This window comes from Salvelinus fontinalis, chromosome 28 (genome assembly GCF_029448725.1).
Source record: "Salvelinus fontinalis isolate EN_2023a chromosome 28, ASM2944872v1, whole genome shotgun sequence".
NCBI lineage: Eukaryota > Metazoa > Chordata > Actinopteri > Salmoniformes > Salmonidae > Salvelinus > Salvelinus fontinalis.
This window is the reverse complement of record NC_074692.1, coordinates 27,893,850-27,915,252: the sequence shown is the minus strand read 5'-3', so window position 1 is coordinate 27,915,252 and position 21,403 is coordinate 27,893,850. Positions and strand designations below refer to the sequence as shown.

The 21,403-nt window shown below is 41.1% G+C and overlaps 1 protein-coding gene across 1 annotated transcript in view; it reads right to left on the bottom strand.

Annotated features, from left to right (window-relative positions):
- Window positions 1-476: 476 nt before the first annotated feature.
- LOC129826535 (neuropeptide FF receptor 1-like) overlaps window positions 477-21,403 on the bottom strand; it is a 95,791-nt gene continuing 74,864 nt past the window's right edge. The window contains exons 5-6 of the mRNA XM_055887389.1: window positions 6,065-6,164; window positions 477-5,708 (exon numbers count right to left, since the gene is read on the bottom strand). Coding sequence (XP_055743364.1) covers window positions 4,688-5,708; window positions 6,065-6,164 — 1,121 coding nt within the window. The 3' untranslated portion in view covers window positions 477-4,687. The remainder of the gene's footprint in view (window positions 5,709-6,064; window positions 6,165-21,403) is intronic.

Sequence of the window (21,403 nt, the reverse complement as noted above, 5' to 3'; positions counted from 1 at the left end):
AACCTCAAAACATGGTTAAAACTATAATTGTTATATCATGGATGGTCAGTCCTTGCATCCATAGCTCTGTCTATGAATTTGAGCATGGTTACATTTCTCCAGCCCCATCCCTCAGATTTTAACAGAAACAGGGCGTGCAGAACTCTGTTATTGTTTCTATTGCTGATTGCCGCTTTAAAGCTAGTACCCTGGTAAAACTGCCACATCAGTTTTGGGATATTACAACAACAAAGAAGTTACTGCAAACAACAAACAGTTTTTCCCCCACTCTGACGTCATTGCATGCGGGATTAACTGAAGAATATGTACTGCAATGTTTTTTGCACCATTCTGCCAGACGCTACTCTGAACAAAAATAATAACAGGCGCTGTGGTGAACAGTTGCGCTGTTTACCCAAATGCGGTATGATCTTTCAGAGAAGGATGATTAGAAAACTTATAACATCTTTTTTAAGTGCAGAACACCTTACACTGCATTTTCAAAATACATTTATTAAGCAATGTTCCTCCACCCACTTTATAGACTATTTTCAATGCAAGGCACCATTTAAAACACATGGTGGAGTATCAATTTACATGTAGCATAGCAACCAATTATCACAATTACCATGTTCATGTTTCAAGACAGATTCAATTAATTGCACTGATTACTTTCAATTTGATTTGATTGAAATCTGTAATATGAATAATTTGGACTAATCTGTCATTGCAACATGAACTCAGGTTAAACATGGTTTGTTATGATAAAACAATTACTCCCAGAACATCAATAATATCAGGATACATAAACATAAAGTTACAAACACCACTCCCACTACAAATAGAAAACACAAACAGTAATCTGACAATCATAAGATGTAATGGGTTAATTAAATTGATCCTGCATTAGTATATACAAAGTGGCTCTTATCCCATCGTTAAATAAAATACACAAAATGACATTTGGGTATTGTATAAAACCTTCTACTACAACCTGGTAGGCTTCCCTCACAGGAGAGGCTTCCAGTTGTCAGAACTATACCTGTGTCAGCAGGCAGTAAGTAGCCTTCTGTCTGTGTCAACATAGAATCATGTCTACTGCATAAACACTTCCATTACAGATTGGGTCAATACAATTTCCAATTTAATTCAGGAGGTAAACTGAAAATCCAATATTCCTCAAGGCTTTCCAGTGAGATGTGATCTCCAAAGTGCAAAGGGCATGAGGACTTAAGGTTGACATTAGGATTGGGCCAGAGCTTATCTGGTGCCATGCCACTGCCTAAACAAAGCTACCCTGTCTTCTGTTTTCCTCTGTTTCTTTCTCAGGAGGATCATGGTGAAGACAGGCCTGAGACCTCAGCCGTGCTTCTGCCTGTCTGGCCAGCACCTAATCCAGTTTGGACATCCTTTGTTGTTCTGACAATAAGCTTTTTTCAGTTTTTGTCCAATGTTTATTAAATTTACTGAGGGACTCAGCAGATCCTTGTTTTTACCTGTTATTTCTACTCTGGTCCTGCTGGCACTGTTTTTTACTCCCACACATCACCACAGAGGAAATGTCATTTGACCAAACTGACACATTTGAAATAAACCCAAACCCTGCTTCCTTTAAACAAACAACAGCTGCATGCATTTCCAGTCTGTAAATGGGAGAATCTGAAAAGCCGTTGATGCCATGCTTTCTCCTTTCGCCCCATCCCCTCCTGCCCACCACAAAATAAACCACATAATACAATATACTGTACACAACACAAATGTGGAGGCTTGCAGTACACCAAAGCAGCATAACGCCATAGCAACCATACTGTGTAAAGACTAACACAAACATTATTCAGCAGATCTTTTTGCAAGCAAGCCGCTTTGATATTTAAACAGTTGCAAATGAGGCTGTTATCTTTTGTTAGATTGTATTTGTCTTATCAGGTTACGGTTTGTTAACTTGTGTTCTATAAAATATTAGCTCGATTGAGTTTTGTAAGGATTTGCCAGATGATTAGCATTAAAACTATATTAGTAGTCAATTAATAGGATCTCTATGGGTACAGTAACCATAAGGACATTGCTTAACAATGACATATGGAATAGAAAAATAGCAATTTTTATGTGTCATATCTCTGACCTGAGCGTGCTTTTCAGTTGAATTAGTGTTCTGTCTTTTCAGCACCCGAGTAAGTCTACCCAATGATGTACGGTGGGGTTGAAATTATTGACACCCTTCAAAATAACAGTATAAAATAAACAATTAAAATACAAAGTTATATTGTATGCTGGAAAAAAAATGGAAATGATATTATTTTATACTAATTCAGAGAAAGAGATTGTTTAATAACAAGTAATACTTTTTTATAAAAAAGGTAGGGGTCAAAATTATTGACACCAACATTTTCAATACCTTTCAATACCTCACCTTGCGAGGATAATGGCACTGAGCCTTTTTCTAAAACATTTTATGAGTTGGAGAACACATTGGGAGGGATCTTAGACCATTCCTACATACAGAATCCTTCCAGATCCTTGATATCCTTTCTCTGTGCTTATGGACGACCTTCTTAAATTCAAACCACAGGTTTTCAATGGGTTTCATGTCCGGAGACTGAGCTGGCCATTGCAAAATGTTGATTTGGTGTCCAAATAACCATTTCTTTGTGGATTTTGATGTTTTATGTTTTGTATTAAAATGTTTATGTTAAGTTCAAAGTATGCATTAAGGTGTCTGTAATAAAATGTTGTTCGCAAAACTAATGTACACATGAATAAATACATTTTTTACAATAGTGGAGGAATACAAAAATGGCTGCGTAGTGGCTTCAAAACAGCAGCCCCTGTCAGTCCTCTAGTGTTTATACTAATGATGTATATAAACTCTAGATTGCTGATGCTATATATTGGCCAATGAGAGGCTTTGAAGTCACTGGTCGACCATATTGATTCTCCTTAGAAGAAGCAGTCATCCAAAGGAATAAATGGAATTCTACAGGATTTCAATTAAATGTTTCAAGCACACAATGACATGTATTTAAGTATTTTTGTCATAGTGGGGACAGTAACATTAGGTACTGTCTAGAAATTATACTTTAAGAAAAATGTTTTTACATATTTTTGTATTTTTTATTTGCATGTTTAGCTCACATAATATAATGTAAAGGTAGCCTCAGTGATATGATATAGATGCATAAAGTAAACATTGTAGTGGGTAAAGAGCGTTGATGTGCGAGGCTCAACTTTTCTGTTTTTTTGTTGCCCTGGCTACTACGCTGTGAACAGCATGAATGGCACCCCCTGTCAGTCATCTAGTGTATATATAAATCATTGCTTTATACCAGGGGTTATTCAACTTTTTCAGTTTGAAACCAAAATTAGAAATGTAACGTCCTCCCATGACCCAAATCTTCCTCCAATGACCCAAATTTAGAATAAATTATGTGTGATTAGATATGTATTCTCATAACTCGTGACCCATCTCTCACATGCCCAGGGCCCACTTAGGGTCACGATCTATAGTTTAAGAAACCCTGGTTTATACACATACATTTGGTCCTACCAAACTCTAGGCAAGGCATATTAATATTTCCCTGGTTAGAAAAACTGTCTGACTAGCCCTTAGCAATATTTGTGAACGTTTGTTTTGTTTGACTCAGCCCCTTTTGGCGTTTTCATCAGTCCTATAGAGTAAGGGCATTCTCAGAAAACTTTAATAAAACCTTACATAAAAATACATCTTTCTCACTCCTTATTAAACTGATATGTTTGTTCAGTAACATGTACAAATGTATTGATCAATAAATAGTTTGGTCCCTGTTTTCACTAGCGACAGGGACTAGATTTCAGTCCAATACTGCTTCTCCAAAACAGTTATTTTCCACCAGTATACTTTTTAATAGTTGTTTAAAACGTATAACTTATTGTGTTATTGTCATTACTCTTATTTAGATTTTTAAAAACATTTCACTGCAATGTTGAGGTAGGTCGCAAGTAAGTATTTATTTGCACCATTTACCTGTGTATACGATGAATAACCTTTGATTTAATTAGATATCATTTGATTTGTTGTGCTCTGCAGTATCAGATAATGCACTTCCCCTCTGTGCTGCAATTTCTTTTGCTTCAAGTTTCAAACTTGAATTGAACCAAACTGCCTTTTTCTGAGGCATTATGTTCTTTGAGACATTTTAAATGTTGCTTGCTTATATTTATTGGTTTCTCATCTGTATTGTTGACAGTGTTCAGATTGAGACTACTTTAGGGCTAAAACGTTGACATTAAACAGTCTCAACTATATCCCCTCTCGTTGTTTTGCTGACAATGTTCAAAGAAATCTTCACTGAGCAAAACAGAATTAATATTCCACTAATTCATATTACAAGCAAAAACAGACTAAGGGCATCACCATGATTGATGTCTTTGCTTTGATTTGCTTTGTTCTCTTTCTTTTCAAATCTATCTTTGGTGTTTGGAGAGTACTTAGTGGCTCTTAGATTATAGTTTGTCAGACATTTTCAAACCCCTATACGATCTAATCGAATGTTGAGATGAGTCCACTTCCTTCGCAATTTGAGTCCACACATGCCATCTGAAAGAAAAGAAAATAAGATGGTGCCTATCTTTTCTATGCATTAAGTATGCATTTAGATTGTAAATGTAATGTACATCTAAACGTAAAATATTATTAGGGATGCTGAAAGCACCTCCACGGTTTACATCCCCACTAATGATCCCAGGCCTGACAAACTCCCATTGGGCTGGTCTGCTCGTCAACCTGTAGCCCCTTTTTGTTCATCCCATTTCCATTCCCTATTCCTCTACCTGCACCATTCCCCCCAACCTCAACATGGACCGTGTTGCTTCCCACCTTAGAATTCTTCTTCAACTCCAGCTCAAGGTGGACAGAGTGCATCACATTACCGTCGGTATACACTTTGTTTCTAGCCCCAAATGGGAGAGGATTGGGGTTGCTTGTCGGCTCCCTCAGGCCGACTCCACCCTCTCCACCATTACCCCCACCCCCTGCTCTGCCTTCCCGGTTTCCCCTTCCTGCTACCTCAACCCTATTTCCTGGGCGGCAGCAGGAGTTGGTCTGGTAGACTGCCTGGAAGCCCCTCTTGAAGTTCTCATTGAAGTATCCGTAGATGATGGGGTTGACAGAGGAGTTGGAGAAAGCCAGCCAGTGGGCGAAGGGGAAGATGTATCCGGTCAGGAGCTCCAGCTGCTCCTCGTCCAGCCCTGCGTAGTCTGTCAGCAGCATCAGAGTCCACAGGGGCAGCCAAGACAGCATGAACAGCAGGGCTACTACGATCAGCATCTTGATCACCTTGATCTTCTTCTGTGAGATCAGATGCCTGCCCCCCTCATGCCTGGCTGGAGGAGCAGGATGTGCTGCATCCTGAGGCTCTCTTCTTGACACCACGGAGGTGTAGAGCTTCACCCCGATGCGTCCGTACATGACAGTGATGAGAGCCAGGGGCACCAAGTAGATGTGGGCGAACAGCACTGTGGTGTAGACCTTCCGCATCTTCGGGTCTGCAAAGTTCTCGTAGCAGGAGTACAGGGGGTAAGTCTTGTTGTAGTCCTGGTTATACACCATGTAGTGATCGGCCACTTCCACCACGGTCAGGGCAGCTGCTGAGGGGCACATGATTACCACAGCCAGGACCCAGATCATCGCTATGGTCACCTTGGCAACTATTAGGGTGAGTTTGGGCTGAAAAGGGAACACAATGCAGCGGAACCTGTGGAGAGCGGAAATAGACAGAGGAAAAGGAAGAACACTTGCTGTTTGTTTTTTGGGGCAAGGCAAATCAATTCCAAATCTGTGTGAACTTCCATATTTTATCAACAGCTCTGCAAATCTTTCTCTATCCTTCCTGTCTCTTCTATCTATCCAGCCATCCAATCAACAAGTTTAAACAAGGTTAAATACTGAAGCAAATAAACTGTAAAATAGGTAGAGGAAGAGGCATTGGCATACCTAAAAAGAAAAACAGTAGGTAATTTATGGATCAAATATACTATTCTCCATTCACCACCACCACCTCTCCTTCACACTACACGCCCCTGCCTCTCTGTAGATCTCCATCATACCAACCTGTCTACTGCGATGGCCACCAGGGTGAAGACCGAGGCAGCTACAGACATCCCCTGCACCAGACCACTCATTTTACACACAGTGTTGGTAAATGGCCAGCCTGTCAACAAAATAAATGACAATTACCAACAACATCATCTTGTAAAATAATTGTAAATAAAGAAATATAGACTTTCCCAGCAGCAATTTGTATAACCTGAGTGTGTACAGTACTAGGCCATATACAGCACAGTGGTGAACACGTGTGTGTGAGTGGTTAGATTCTGCACAAATGGGAGTATAAATTTGACCCTTCTTCATAGAAGATCTGTGTTCAGTGAAATTAATGACCTTAATGAATGATCTGGCTTATAACCTGGCCTAAACGCCAATTGAGTATAGTATTAACATACTCCCAATTAATTTGCATCCAGTTATTTTATTTTTATTTTTTTTAACCTTTATTTAACTAGGCAAGTTAGTTAAGAACAAATTCTTATTTACAATGACGGACTGCTCCAGCCAAACCCTAGCCTGGACGACTCTGGGCTAATTGTATGCTGCCATATGGGACTCCCAATCACAGCCAGTTGTGATACAGCCTGGAATCTAACCAGGGTCTGTAGTGACACCTCTAGGACTGAGATGCAGTGCCTTAGACCGCTGTGCCACTCCGGAGCCCAAGTTAGTATGGCTGCAGGCCAGGGAAACATTATAACTGCAGAAACTGCTTTAAAGGCCCAGAGCAGTCAAAATTCAGTTTTTACTGTGCTTTGTATCATATTGTACAACAGCTAATGAAACTAACACTGTAAAAGTGGGATTGTTTTTTTTATCAGTGTTATTTCCTCATAGTTGATGTTTAAAAATAAAATTCACACAGGCCCTTCTAATCAGCAGGTTTTGCATGGGTGGAGTTTCGGTTCCCTGGTGACATCACCAGGCGGTATAGTCCAGCGGCTAATCATCAAATTTTTGGAGAATTGTGGCTTTTGTGATAGAGGCATCACATTTTACACAGTCCTTATACGTATTTTAAGCTATAGTGCCATCACATATGTTTTCATATTACCCCAGCTCCCTGGGGCCATATTAGACAGGAGTCACATGGCTATATCATCATACATTATACAGTGCCTTAAGAAAGTATTAATACCACATTTTGTTGTTACAGCCTGAATTCAAATACCACATATAATATTGTATTGAATACAATACCCCATAATGACAAAGTGAAAACATGTTTTTAGACATTTTTTTAAATATATTGAAAATGGAATACCGAAATATCTAATTCACATGAATATTCACACCCCTGAGGCCATACATATATGTTAAAATCACCTTTGGCAGCCATTACAGCTGTGATTCTTTCTGGGTATCTAAGAGCTTTGCCCACCTGGATTGGTTGTCAATCATTGCAAGAAAACCATTTTCAAGTTTTGTCATAGATTTTCAAACTGATTTAAGTCAACATTGTAACTCGGCCACTCAGGAACATTCACTGCCTACTTGGTCAGCAACTTCAGTGTAGATTTGGCCTTGTGTTTTAGGTTATTGTCCTGCTGAAAGATGAATTCATCTCCCAGTGTCTGGTGGAAAGCAGACTGAACCAGGTTTTCCTATAGGAATTTGCGTGAGCTTAGAGCCATTTCGTTTCTTTTTTATAGTAAAAAACTCCCCAGTCCTGAACAATTACAAGCTTACCCATAACATGATGCAGCCACCACTATGCTTGAAAAAATAGAGCGTAAAACTCAGTAATGTGGTATTATATTTGCCCCAAACATAACTTTATGTCCTGAAACCAAAGCGTTAATTGTTTTGCCACATTTTTGGTAGTATTACTTTAGTGCTTTGTTGCAAAAAGGATGCATGTTTTGGAATATATTTTTATTCTGTACAGGCTTCCTTCTTTTGACTCTGTCAATTAGGTTAGTATTGTGGAGTAACTGCAATGTTGTTGATCCATCCTTAGACTGGTTTCCTTCCTCTCCTGCAACTGGGTTAGGAAGGACGCCTCTATATTTGTGGTGACTGGGTGTATTGATACACCATATAAAGTGTCATTAATAATTCACCATGCTCAAAGGGATATTCCTTGTCTTTTTTTTACCCTTCGACCAATAGGTACCCTTCTTTGTGAGGCATTGGAAAAACTCTATGTTCTTTGTGGTTGAAACTGTGTTTGAAATTCACTGCCTGACAGAAGGACCTTACAAATAATTGTGTGTGGGGTACAGAGATGAGGTAGTCACTATTATTGCACACAGAGTGAGTCCATGCAACTCGATAAGCAAAATGTTTACTCCTGAACTTATTTAGACTTGCCATAACAAAAGGGTTGAATAATTATTGATTTAAGTCATTTCAGCTTTTCATTTTGTATTCATTTGTAAAAATTTCAAAAAACATAATCTTACTTTGACATTATGGGTTATTGTGTGTAGGCCATTGAGAGAATGTCACAACTGATTCCATACATTGAAACTAGTTCAGTGGAGTTTACTCTTTCCCTCTTTCTCCCTGTAGCAAGCCTCGCTCTTCTCTGCTGTGAGGAAATGGGTGTTTCAGAAATCTGTGATTCATGGAAAAATACAATGTTTTACTGAAAGCGTACCGCCAAATTGGCTATTTTTATCAAAAGTACTATCGGTTTTGTCACGCCTACTCACGCTCCCTCTCTCCGGCGCTCGATGTCGCCGGTCTACTAACCACAGGCCCTGGCAACCATTATTACGCACACCTGCTCCCCATCATTACGCACACCTGGACTTCATCACCTTGATTACCTTCCCTCTATTTAGTCCTCAGTAATAAGGCAGTATTGGTGTGTTTTCATGTTCAGTACGCATCCCCTGTTTTGTTCATTTGCCTTGCATCATTGTTATTAACCTCTCCTTCTGCACCTACTTCCTGAGTCTCTGCGTATATGTGAAAACTTGAGTCAGGAAATGTGTACCTTTCCACCTATAACATTTGCAATTATTTTATGGCATTATTTTATGTGACCATCTGACAAGACCAGAGACGGGTAACAGCTGCGCATATGTGCTTATTGGGGAATCCCTGCTATGTAAAAGGACACTACATCCCCTTACCTTTTGGTGGGAGAAGGAACTGGTTTATGAGAAAAGAATAACCTGCACACTCCTCTTGCTAGTATCACTGCTCTTTATTAAACTTTACGTACTGGCCTAAAGGCCGTCGTCAAAGCTTAATAAAGAGCAGTGTGCGGGTTTGTTCTTTTTTCTCATGTTATTCAACTGTTACCATGCACCTGCAACAAAGATAGCTCAGCTGTGCAAGTGCCTTTTGAACAAACTGGTTCAAAAGTTTAGAGAGTAATCAAAGGTAAAGTTTGATCTGAAATGTGGAAATCTGAAGAGCTGGTGTTCGGTCCCTGGCTGCAATGTATATATGCAATCTAGGGAAGGCACAAAATGTCACAGATGCAGAAAATTGTTCATAGCAATTAGAAACAAATACGATGTAAATATTACGTTGCTACAGTATTACGTTGCTAGGTGTCTGTAGTAAGTACTTAAACGCCGATGACTATGAAATAGATCGAAAATGATGGGGACAGATCCCCGAAGAATACTCAAAGATACAGCTGTTCCTTCTGTTATACCATGGACTGGATCTGGTGCAGGGCCAAAATACAGAGCCGTGTTTGAGAAGAAAAAGCAGCAAAGTGATCGTGTGGAGGTTCAGGTGTGGCCAAAAAAATTGGCACCCTTACAATTTTCTTAAATAATTCCCTATTTATTCTAAAATAAGTTGAAATTGAAAATAAATGTTGGTCTCCACACCTTGGTAAGGGATTTACAACATGACAGAACCAATTTTATTTTTGTAAATTTAAGTTAAAAAGAGACAAAGGGCATGGTCAAAATGATTGGCAACCCAGAGCTAGTACCTGGTTGCACATCTTTTAGCCAAGATAACTACAGACAAATGCTGCTTGTAGCCATCAATTAGCTTGCTGCATATTTCTACTGGCAATTTGGCAGCAAACTGCTCTAATTCTTTCATGTTTGAGGGATGCCCTCCACGAACTGCTGTTTCTAGATCTCACCATAGCTTATAGATGTGATTCAGATCTGGACTCTTCGCTGGCCACTCTAGAACAGTCCAGCATTTCTTCTTGAACTATTCCAGGGTGCTTTTGTGTGTTTGGGGTCATTGTCCTGCTGGAAGGTCAACAACCTTCAACAGAGACAGTTTTTGGACACTGGGTTGAACATTGCACTCCAAAACACCTTGATAATCTGCTGATAAACTAATTTGGGTCACTATACAAACATGATTTCAGTCTTGGAGGTGTGTTTCCTGATCGATTCCACAATTGATTAATGATGTTTGTCCATACTTGAAAATGTCTGTCGAGCAATGATCAACAACCAAACGGACAGAGCTTGCAGACTTTTAAATAGAATAATGTGCAAAAAATGGTCAAAGTCATAGACTGTTAGGGTATAGACTGTTAGGATCACTTGAAGTCACAATGAATATAGGAATACACACCCACACTCCGTCTCTGAAGCGTTGTAGATGAGTGTGTGGCGACGGCAGTGGGGATAAGTGACAGGGCTTAAGACACCCATTAGCTAATGGATCTCTGAGAGAAGAGAAACTTCCTCTCTCTCTCTCTCTCTCTCTCCCTCCTCCCTGCCACACATCACACCCTCACTGCACTTAACCCCACCGGTCTCATCCCGTCCCTCCCCTCCTCCCTCTCTCCCCTTCCCGTCCCCCTTTCCGTCTATCAGGCTGTCAGGGGTTGGAATGGGTGGGGGGTGGGGTCCTGCCCTCCTCCTAATGCAGGAGTGATTGATAGATGACTAAGTGAAGATATCATTTAGCAATCAGGGCTGCTGGGCTATTTATCCTGGCTGACAAGGGGGCCGTTAAGCATAGAGCATGCTTGACCTGTGCCTGTGAGGAGGCTGTCGCGGGGTAATGAGAGGGAGGAGGTCTAAATATAATACACTTATAGCTGCCATTCAAACAACACACACTCTGCACCAGACAAGGTGCACTGATGGCCCTAGGATCACTAGTCTAACCATGCTTTCAGTGTGTATGACAGTTCTCTCAATTCTTCTCTCGTCCCCTCTTTTTCCTATTCCACCTCTTTCTCAATGATAGTGTGGGACTATGGTTACCCACAATGCTGTCGGGGGTACGCCAAATAAAAATGTGATTCACATTTTCAAAACTGGAAAATATAAATGTACTGTTTTGAAAATGTGATTCACATTCTCAAAACAGTACATTTATATTTTCCAACGGGGCTATACATTTGGGTGACAATTTTTTCTCGCCTGAGTAGCCTTGTTTCCCTGCCAAAAATCAAATTAAACCATCTAGTGTTCAGCGAAATAACACCACAATGTCAAATACAGGTAGCTTAGTCAAATAACTAACATTTAATCACATTAACTGTCACGTTCTGACCTTAGTTCTTTTGTATTTTCTTTGTTTTAGTATGGTCAGGGCGTGAGTTGGGTGGGTTATCTATGTTTTGTGTTTCTATGTGGGGTTTTTCGTTTGGCCTGATATGGTTCTCAATCAGAGGCAGGTGTTAGTCATTGTCTCTGATTGGGAACCATATTTAGGTAGCCTGTTTTCTGTGGTGTTTTGTAGGTGGTTGTCTTCCGTGTTTGTGTGGTCCACACGGAACTGTTTCGGTTTTCTTATTCTATTCACTTTGTTATTTTTGTCGTGTTCAGTATTATTAAATATAATGGACACTTACCACGCTGCGCATTGATCCGACCTTTCTTACTCCTCGTCAGATGAGGAGGACGAATTCCGTTACATTAACCATTACTCTCTCGCGGGAAACCTTCACTCTTGCGCAGACATTTTGAAATTAAACATAACAATTAGAAAAATAAGCCACAGCAGTTTTTTGAGCGAGAATAAAGACGACTTGAGTAGTAAGACATGTATAAAAGCAACAGATACCATTAATAAGAAGGGGCTAGAAGCATCTTATATGATGAGCTACCGAGTGGCTCGGACAGGCAAGCCCCATACTATTGTGGAAGACTTCATTCTTCCTGCTACCGTGGATATGACAGGGGCAATACTGGGGGGAAAGGGCCAGAAAATTATACAGACAATGCCTTCATCAAACAACACTGTTTCACAACGCATTAGTGACATGGGCAGGAGATGTTTTGAAACAATTACTGCTTCGCGTACAAGCCAGTGAATTATATGCGTTACAGCTGGATGAGTCAACAGATGTGGCAGGTCTGGCACAGCTCTTGGTATATGTCCGTTACGTTTATGGGGGATCAATTAAGGAAGACATCTTCTGCAAACCACTGGAAACCAGAACAACATGAGAGGATATTTTTTAAGTACTGGACAGCTTTGTGACATCAAATGGACTTTGGTGGTCAAGATGTGTTGGTATCTGTACAGATGGCGCAAAAGCCATGACAGAGAGACATAGTGGAGTGGTAACGTACGCGCAAGCAGTTGCTCCCAACACCACTTGAGTATACTGCAGCATCCACCTAGAGGCTCTTGCTGCCAAAGGAATGCCTGACAGCTTGAAAGACATTTTGGACACTACAGTGAAAATGGTTAACTTTGTTAAAGCAAGGCACCTGAACTCTCGTGTATTTTCTGCACTATGCAGTGATATGGGTAGCGACCATGTAACGCTTTTACAACATACAGAAGTGCGCTAGTTATCAAGGGACAAAGTATTGACACTTTTTTTTAAATCGAGAGACAAGCTTAAAGTTTTCTTTACTGACCATAATTTTCACTTGTCTGACTGCTTGCATGATGACGAGTTTCTCACACGACTGGCCTATCTCGTGATGTTTTTTTCTCACCTGAATGACCTGAATCTAGGAATACAGGGACACTCCGCAACTATATTCAATGTGCGGGACAAAATCGAGGCTATGATTAAGAAGTTGGAGCTCTTTTCTGTCTGCATTAACAAGGACAACACACAGGTCTTTCCATCATTGTATGATTTTTTTTGTGAGCAAATTAATATTATCTTACGGACAATGTCAAATGTTATATAGCGTAGCACCTGAATGAGCTGAGTGTGCAATTACACAGGTACTTTCCCGAAACGGACGACACAAGAGAGCCTCATCGAAATTACAACAATCGATTCTGTGAAAATATAATTTAAATCAGAAGCCACTGCCAGATTTCTGGATAGGACTGCACTCAGAGTTGCCTTGGCAAATCAAGCTGTTAAGACACTGATGCCCTTTGCAACCACGTACCTACAGTTGAAGTCGGAAGTTTACATACACCTTAGCCAAATACATTTAAACTCAGTTTTAAACAATTCCTTACATTTAATCCAAGTAAAAATTCCCTGTCTTACATCAGTTAGGATCACCACTTTATTATTAGAATGTGAAATGTCAGAATAATAGTAGAGAAATGTATTTATTTCAGCTTTTATTTCTTTCATCACATTCCCAGTGGTTCAGAAGTTTACATGCTACCAAATACTAATTGAGTGTATTGCCTTTAAATTGTTTAACTTAAGTCAAACGTTTCGGAGAGCCTTCCACAAGCCTCCTACAATAAGTTGGGTGAACTCTAGCCCATTCCTCCTAACAAAGCTGGTGTAACTGAGTCAGGTTTGTAGGCCTCCTTGCTCGCACACACTTTTTCAGTTCTGCCCACAAATTGTCTATAGGATTGAGGTCAGGTCTTTGTGATGGCCACTCCAATACCTTGACTTTGTTGTCCTTAAGACATTTTGTCACACATTTGGAAGTATGCTTGGGGTCATTATCCATTTAGAAGACCCATTTGCGACCAAGCATTAACTTCCTGACTGATGTCTTGAGATGTTGCTTCAATATATCCACATAATTTTCCTCCCTCATGATGTCATCTATTTTGTGAACTGTACCAGTCCCTGCTGCAGCAAAGCACCCCCACAACATGATGTTGCCACCCCCATGCCCCATGGTTGGGATGGTGTTCTTCAGCTTACAAGCCTCCCGCTATTTCCTCCAAACATAACGATGGTCATTATGGACAAACAGTTCTATTTTTGTTTCATCAGACCAGAAGACATTTCTCCAAAAAGTACGATCTTTGTCCCTGTGTGCAGTTGCAAACCGTAGTCTGGCTTTTTTTATGGCGGTTTTGGAGCAGTGGCTTCTTCCTTGCTGAGAGTCCTTTCAGGTTGTTGATATAGGACTCGTTTTACTGTGGATATAGATACTTTTGTACCGGTTTCCTCCAGCATCTTCACAAGGTCCTTTGCTGTTGTTCTGGGATTGATTTGCACTTTTCACACCAAAGTACGCTCATCTCTAGGAGACAGAACACATATCCTTCCTGAGCGGTATGACGGATGCGTGGTCCCATGGTGTTTATACTTGCGTACTATTGTTTGTACAGACGGACTTGGTACTTTCAGGAGTTTGGAAATTGCTCCCAAGGATGAACAAGACTTGTGGAGGTCTACAATTTTTTTTCTGAGGTCTTGGCCTATTTCTTTTGATTTTCCCATGATGTCAAGCAAAGAGGCACTGAGTTTGAAGGTAGGCCTTGAAATACATCCACGGGTACACCTCCAATTGACTCAAATGTTGTCAATTAGCCTATCAGAAGCTTCTAAAGCCATTACATAATTTTCTGGAATTTTCCAAGCTGTCTAAAGGCACAGTCAACTTGGTGTATGTAAACTTCTGACCCACTGGAATTGTGATACAGTGAGTTATACGTGAAATAATCTGTAAACAATTGATGGAAAAATGAATTGTGTCATGCACAAAGTAGATGTCCTAACCGACTTTGCAAAACTATAGTTTGTTAAGAAATTTGTGGAGTGGTTGAAAAACAAGTTTTAATGACTCCAACCTAAGTGTATGTAAACTTCCGACTTCAACTATGTGAGAGTGGATTCTCGGCCCTCACTAGCATGAAAATTAAATACAGGCACAGATTGTGTGTGGAAAATGATTTAAAACAGATTCTCTCCAATCTAACCCAACATTGCAGAGTTACGTGCATGTTTTCAAGCACACCCTTCTCATTAACCTGTGGTGAGTTATTCACAATTTTTGATGAACAAATAAGGTTTTATATGTAAGATGGCTAGATAAAGAGCAAAATTATTGATTATATTATTATTGGTACCCTGATCCTATAAGAGCTCTTTGTCACTTACCACGAGCCGGGTTGTGACAAAAACACTCATTCTTATGTTTAATAAATGTATCATATAGTGTGTGGCAGGCTTACAATGATGGCAAAAAAACAACATTTGAGAGTGCGCTGACCCTGGTGCTAGAGGGAGTACGCAGCTGGAGGTTGAATGTTTGAAGTGGTACAGGACTATAAAAGGTTTGGGAACCACTGCTCTAGAAAATCTCCCACGACAACAGGTGGGTTTTAGTCTTCCATAGTTTTTTAAATTTAAATTTTATTTTACCTTTATTTTACTAGGCAAGTCAGTTAAGAACATTAAGAACAAATTCTTAATTACAATGAAGGCCTACACCAACCAAACCCGGACGACACTGGGCCAAATGTGCGCTGCCCTATGGGACTCCCAATCATGGCCGGTTGTGATAGAGGTTGGAATCGAACCAGGGTCTGTAGTGACGCCTCTAGCACTGAGATGCAGTGCCTTTGACCGCTGCGCCACTTAGTTACCTGTCCTCTCTTTATAATATAAAAAACGAACATGAACAAACATTTTAAATGTATAATGTATTTGATTCATACATATTTCTTCGGCTCGTATCACCAAAAGAAGCCAGATTTTTTCAGGTCTGGGATGGACTAATTACCGGAATCTGTGTCATCCCTGTCGTAGCTGAATCAGAATTAGTTAGGTAACATAGATAAATAAGATGTTTTATTTACTTTCATAATATGCTTATGTGAGATACTTGTCATTAGAATGTTTTTCCTTTCTTCTCTAGGGAAAAGTCACTTGGGGCCCAGAGAAGGGAGAGGTGAGGCTTGTCTTTTACATGTCTGGTAATATGCAGAATATCAGAATGGAACATTGTCTTCATATGTGAACAGAATGGAACATTGTCTTCATATGTGAATGTATTTGTTAAACCATGTGAAGGGATGATTAAGGGGGAACCAATTATCTCTTGGCTCCACAATGTCTGTGCACAAGTCAATCCCCTCAGTGAGCTTGTCCAGGAGGGGAGAGAAGAGGTGGTGTATTTGAGATGGGATTATCTAGAATTGACAATTGATATATGCCATTGGATGAGGTAATGTTTTGGTACTATGAAGTACCAAGAACGAGAAGTAGAACCTCGTCTTAGAGACCAAACTGAACGATAATTTATAGCTAATGCTATCTGGCTATGGGATACTCCTCTCTCAAGTAAAAGGCCATTTGTGAAGTTTCTGAGATCTGTGGTTTGTCATGTAAGTTGAGAGTGGTGTATCTTGGCTATAAAAGATACTAGAATTATTTTGTAAGCACTCTCAGAATTCCTTTATAGACACTGAATTAATCTGAGAGTCAAAGCTCATATAATTGAAGATGAAGTTTAAAATATAACTCTGACTTGTGTGTGGTTTGTAAATTCTCCTCATTTAGTAATACAGGAAATTACCACGACATCCCCCATTCAAGAAACATGTTATTCAACGTTGCTCAGTGACCTCCCACCTTTTAAGTGAAATGTTATCCTACAGGTTGCTGTTGTCCACTAAGGAAGAACAGCTCCACTCCAAGGTAGGTCACCATGTAACAGTACAGCCTTTGTGTTCTGTCGAGGGGTCAGGCGTAACTAACCAAGTGTGTAGTGGTGCTGGGCCCTAATGGGGTCAGGAGAAATACTGAAGGACAAAGTTGTCATTGTATAACATTGCTGGGAAAATTGCTGCATCTCTATTGGTTTTCTTCTCTCTGTTCTCTGCTTATCTACATTCTACCCCCGGCATGTTGTGTAACAAAGCTTTACACAGGACAATACATATGCGTTGATCACGGATGCTCAACAATTGTGTTTACTGGCAGTTTATTTGCATGTTTAGACATGAAGCGCAGCGAACCTATTATTGTACTGTATACCTTTTACATCCAGTCATGGTGGTTACATCTTTACCTGCCTCCCACCCTCCTCCTCTATCCATAGCGTGGATCTCATTATGGAGGAAGTTTGCAGCACTGATGTTGCCATGTCCCTGGTCCATTCATTATTCATACATCAACAGACTGAGACTGGCCTGACCCACAGAGATAAAGGCTGGGGAGGAAGGAGGGATGAGTGGTGAAGAGGAGGGATGAGTGGAGAAGAAGAGGAAGGCAGACCCAAGTCATAGACTGTTCTCTCTGCTACCGCACGGCAAGCGGTACCGGAGCGCCAAGTCTAGGTCCAAAAGGCTCCTTAACAGCTTCTACCCCCAAGCCGTAAGACTGCTGAACAATTAATCAAATGGCCACCTGGACTATTTAAATTGACACCCCCCTCCCCCGTATGTTTTTACTCTGCTGCTACTCTCCCTTTATTATCTATGCATAGTCACTTTACCCCTACCTGCATGTACAAATTACCTCGACTAACCTGTACCCCCGCACATTGACTCGGTAACAGTATATACAGTAGCCTCGTTATTGTTATTTTATTGTGTAACTTTTTATTTAGCAAATATTTTCATAACTCTATTTATTGAACTGCATTGTTGGTTTAGAGCGTTTAAGTAAGCATTTCACTGCTGTATTTGGCGCATGTGACATAACGTTTGATTTGATTTAAAATGGGCAAATGTTCTTAGAGACTTACCCAGAAAACTCACAGTTGTAATCACTGCCAAATGTGATTCTAACATCTATTGACTCAGGGTTGTGAGTACTAATGTAAATGAGATATTTCTGTATTTCATTTTCAAAAATTTGAGTTCAGACCGTAAAACAACAAAATATGGAATAAGTCAAGTGGTGTGCAAACTTTCTGAAGACAGTGTACTTAATTGTGACCCAGAAATGATTTGATATTGAGACTAATATTGGGTCTTTAATAGTATTTTATTCATTATTATTCTGTTCTTTTTTCAAATGGTAATAGGTCATTGCAAAACTTAATTGTGCATTCATTTAATACAGTACATTAAGTGAAGCGCATGCTAAGCTTTGTGCAAAATGTTCTCACAAACTCAAGACCAGGCTGTTGTTTCATATGCACCAAAAAGTTAATTTTGCACAATCTGGACATTTGCATTGACACATAATCATCACTCACAGATGGTGATAGAAATACTGAGTAAACTTATTTTATGTTTGCTTTGAAGGATTTGATGAATAAGACATAAGCAGTTAATGAAAAATTCAAATGTGTTTGTATAATGGGGAATCATAACACAAGTGTCATTTTCTATGTCAAATCAAATCCAATTTTATTGGTCACATACACATATTTAGCAGATGTTATTGCAGGTGTAGTGAAATGCTTGTGTTCCTAGTTCCAACAGTGCAGTAGTATCAAACAATTCACAACAATACACACAAATCTCAAAGTAAAAGAAAGGAATTAATAAAGTGACCAGTGATGCCATGTCTATGTACATAGGGCAGCAGCCTCTAAGGTGCAGTGTTGAGTAACCGGGTGGTAGCCGGCTAGTGATGGCTATTTAACAATCTGATGCACCTGTACTGACCTCGCCTTCTGGATGATAGCAGGGTGAACAGGCCGTGGCTCGGATGGTTGATGTCGGATGGTTGATGTCCTTGAGAATTCTTTTGGCCTTCCTGTGACATCGGGTGCTGTAGGTGTCCTGAAGGGCAGGCAGTGTGCATCTGGTGATGCGTTGGGCAGACTGCACCACCCTCTGGCAAGCCCTGCAGTTGCAGGCGGTTCAGTTGCCATACCTAGCGGTGATATAGCCTGACATTGATGCTCTCAATGGTGCATCTGTAAATTTTTGTGAGGATCTTAGGGGCCGAGCCGCATTTCTTCAGCCTCCAGAGGTTGAAGAGGCACTTTTGCGCCATCTTCCCCACATTGTCTGTGTGGGTGGACTATTTCAGATTGTGTACGTAGAGGAACTTGAAGCTTTTCACCTTCTCCATTGCAGTTCTGTCGATGTGGATGGGGCGTGCTCCCTCTGCTGTCTCCTGAAGTCCACGAACAGTCCCTTCATTTTGTTGACATTGAGGGAGAGGTTATTTTCCTGGCACCACTCTGCCACGGCCCACACCTCTTTGTAGACCAGGCCTGGGCAATTCCAGTCCTTGGGGGCCTGATTGGAGTCACTTTTCCCCCATCCCTAGCAAACACAATTAAACTAATTGCATTTTTACCTGAAGATCATGATTAGTTGATTATTCGAGTCCAGTGTTAGCTGGGGCTGGGGGGAAAAGTGTGACACCAATCAGGCCCCTGAGGACTGGAGTTGCCCAGGCCTGCTATAGACTGCCTCGTCATTGTTGGTAATCAGGCCTACTACTGTTGTGTTGTCTGCATACTTGATGATTGAGTTGGCGGCATGGGAGGCCACGCAGTCAAGGGGTGAACACGGAGTACAGGAGGGGGCTGAGCACGCACCCTTGTGGGGCCCCTGAGTTGAGGATCAGCGGAGTGGAGGTGTTGTTTCCTACCTTCACCTCCTGGGGGTGGTCCGTCAGGAAGTCCAGGACCCAGTTGCACAGGGCGGGGTTCAGACCCAGGGGCCCGAGCTTAATGATGAGCTTGGAGGGTACTATGGTGTTGAAGGCTGAGCTGTAGTCAATGAACAGCATTCTTACATAGGTATTCCTCTTGTCCAGATGGGATGGGTCAGTGTGCACTGCGATTGCATCGTCTGTGGATCTATTGGGGCGGTATGCAAATTTAAGTGGGTCTAGGATGTCAGGTAAGGTGGAGGTGATATGATCCTTGACAAGTCTCTCAAAGCACTTCATGATGACAGAATGTCATTAGTTCACGGACAAGTTCTGGCCTGGTTTAGATCTTATCTGTCAGAAAGATATCAGTTTGGCTCTGTGGATGGTTTGTCTTCGGACAAATCAACTATACATTTCGGTGGTCATCAAAGTTCCGTTTTAGGACCACTATTGTTTTCACAATATGTTTAACCTCTTGGTGATGTCATTCGGAAACATAATGTTAACTTTCACTGCTATACATTGCGACGAAACATGGTGAAGCCCCAAAATTTCCCTCCCTGGAAGCCTGTGTTTCAGACAAAAGGAAGTTGATGGCGGCAAATGTTTTACTTTTAAACTCGGACAAAACATTGATGCTTGTTCTAGGTCCCAGGAAACAAAGCGATCTTCTGTTGGATTTGACAATTAATCATGATGGCTGTACAGTCATCGCAAATAAAACTGAAGGACCTCCGCATTACTCTGGACCCTGATCTCTCTTTTGACGAACATATCAAGAATATTTCAAGGACAGCTTATTTCCATCTTCGTAACATTGCAAAAATTAGAAACCTTCTGTCCAAAAATGTATCATTGCTTTGTCGCTTCTAGATTAGACTACTGCAATGCTCTACTTTCCGGCTAAACGGATAAAGCATTAAATAAACTTCAGTTAGTGCTAAACACGGCTGCTAGAAACTTGACTAGAGACAAATAATGTGACCATATTACTCCAGTGCTGGCCTCTCTACACTAGCTTCCTGTTAAGGCTAGGGCAGATTTCAAGGTTTTACTACTTACCTACAAAGCTTTACATGGGCTTGCTCCTACTGTAACTATCTTTCCGATTTGGTCCTGCCGTACATACCTACACGTACGCTACGCGTACGCGTACGCTACGGTCACAGGACGCAGGCGTCCTTACTGTCCCTAGATTTTCTAAGCAAACAGCTGGAGGCAGGGCTTTCTCCCATAGAGCTCCATTTTTATGGAATGGTCTGCCTATCCATGTGAGAGACGCAGACTCGGTCTCGACCTTTAAGTCTTTACTGAAGACTCATCTCTTCAGTAGGTCCTATAGTGTGTGTAGTCTGGCCCAGGTGTGTGAAGGTGAACGGAAAGGCACTGGAGCAACGAACCACCCTTGCTGTCTCTGCCTGGCCGGTTCCCCTCTCTCCACTGGGATTCTCTGCCTCGAACCCTATTACGGGGGCTGAGTCACTGGCTTACTGTTGCTCTTCCATACCGTCCCTAGGATGAGTGCATCACTTGAGTGGGTTGAGTCACTGATGTGATCTTCCTGTCCGTGTTGGCGCCCCCCTCGGGTTCGGGCCGTGGGGGAGAACTTCATGGGCTATACTCGGCCTTGTCTATGGGTAGTAGGTTGGAGGTTGAAGAAATCCCTCTAGTGGTGTGTGGTCTGTGCTTTGGCAAAGTGAGTGGGGTTATATCCTGCCTGTTTGGCCCTGTCTAAGTTATTGTCGGACAGGGCCCACAGTGTC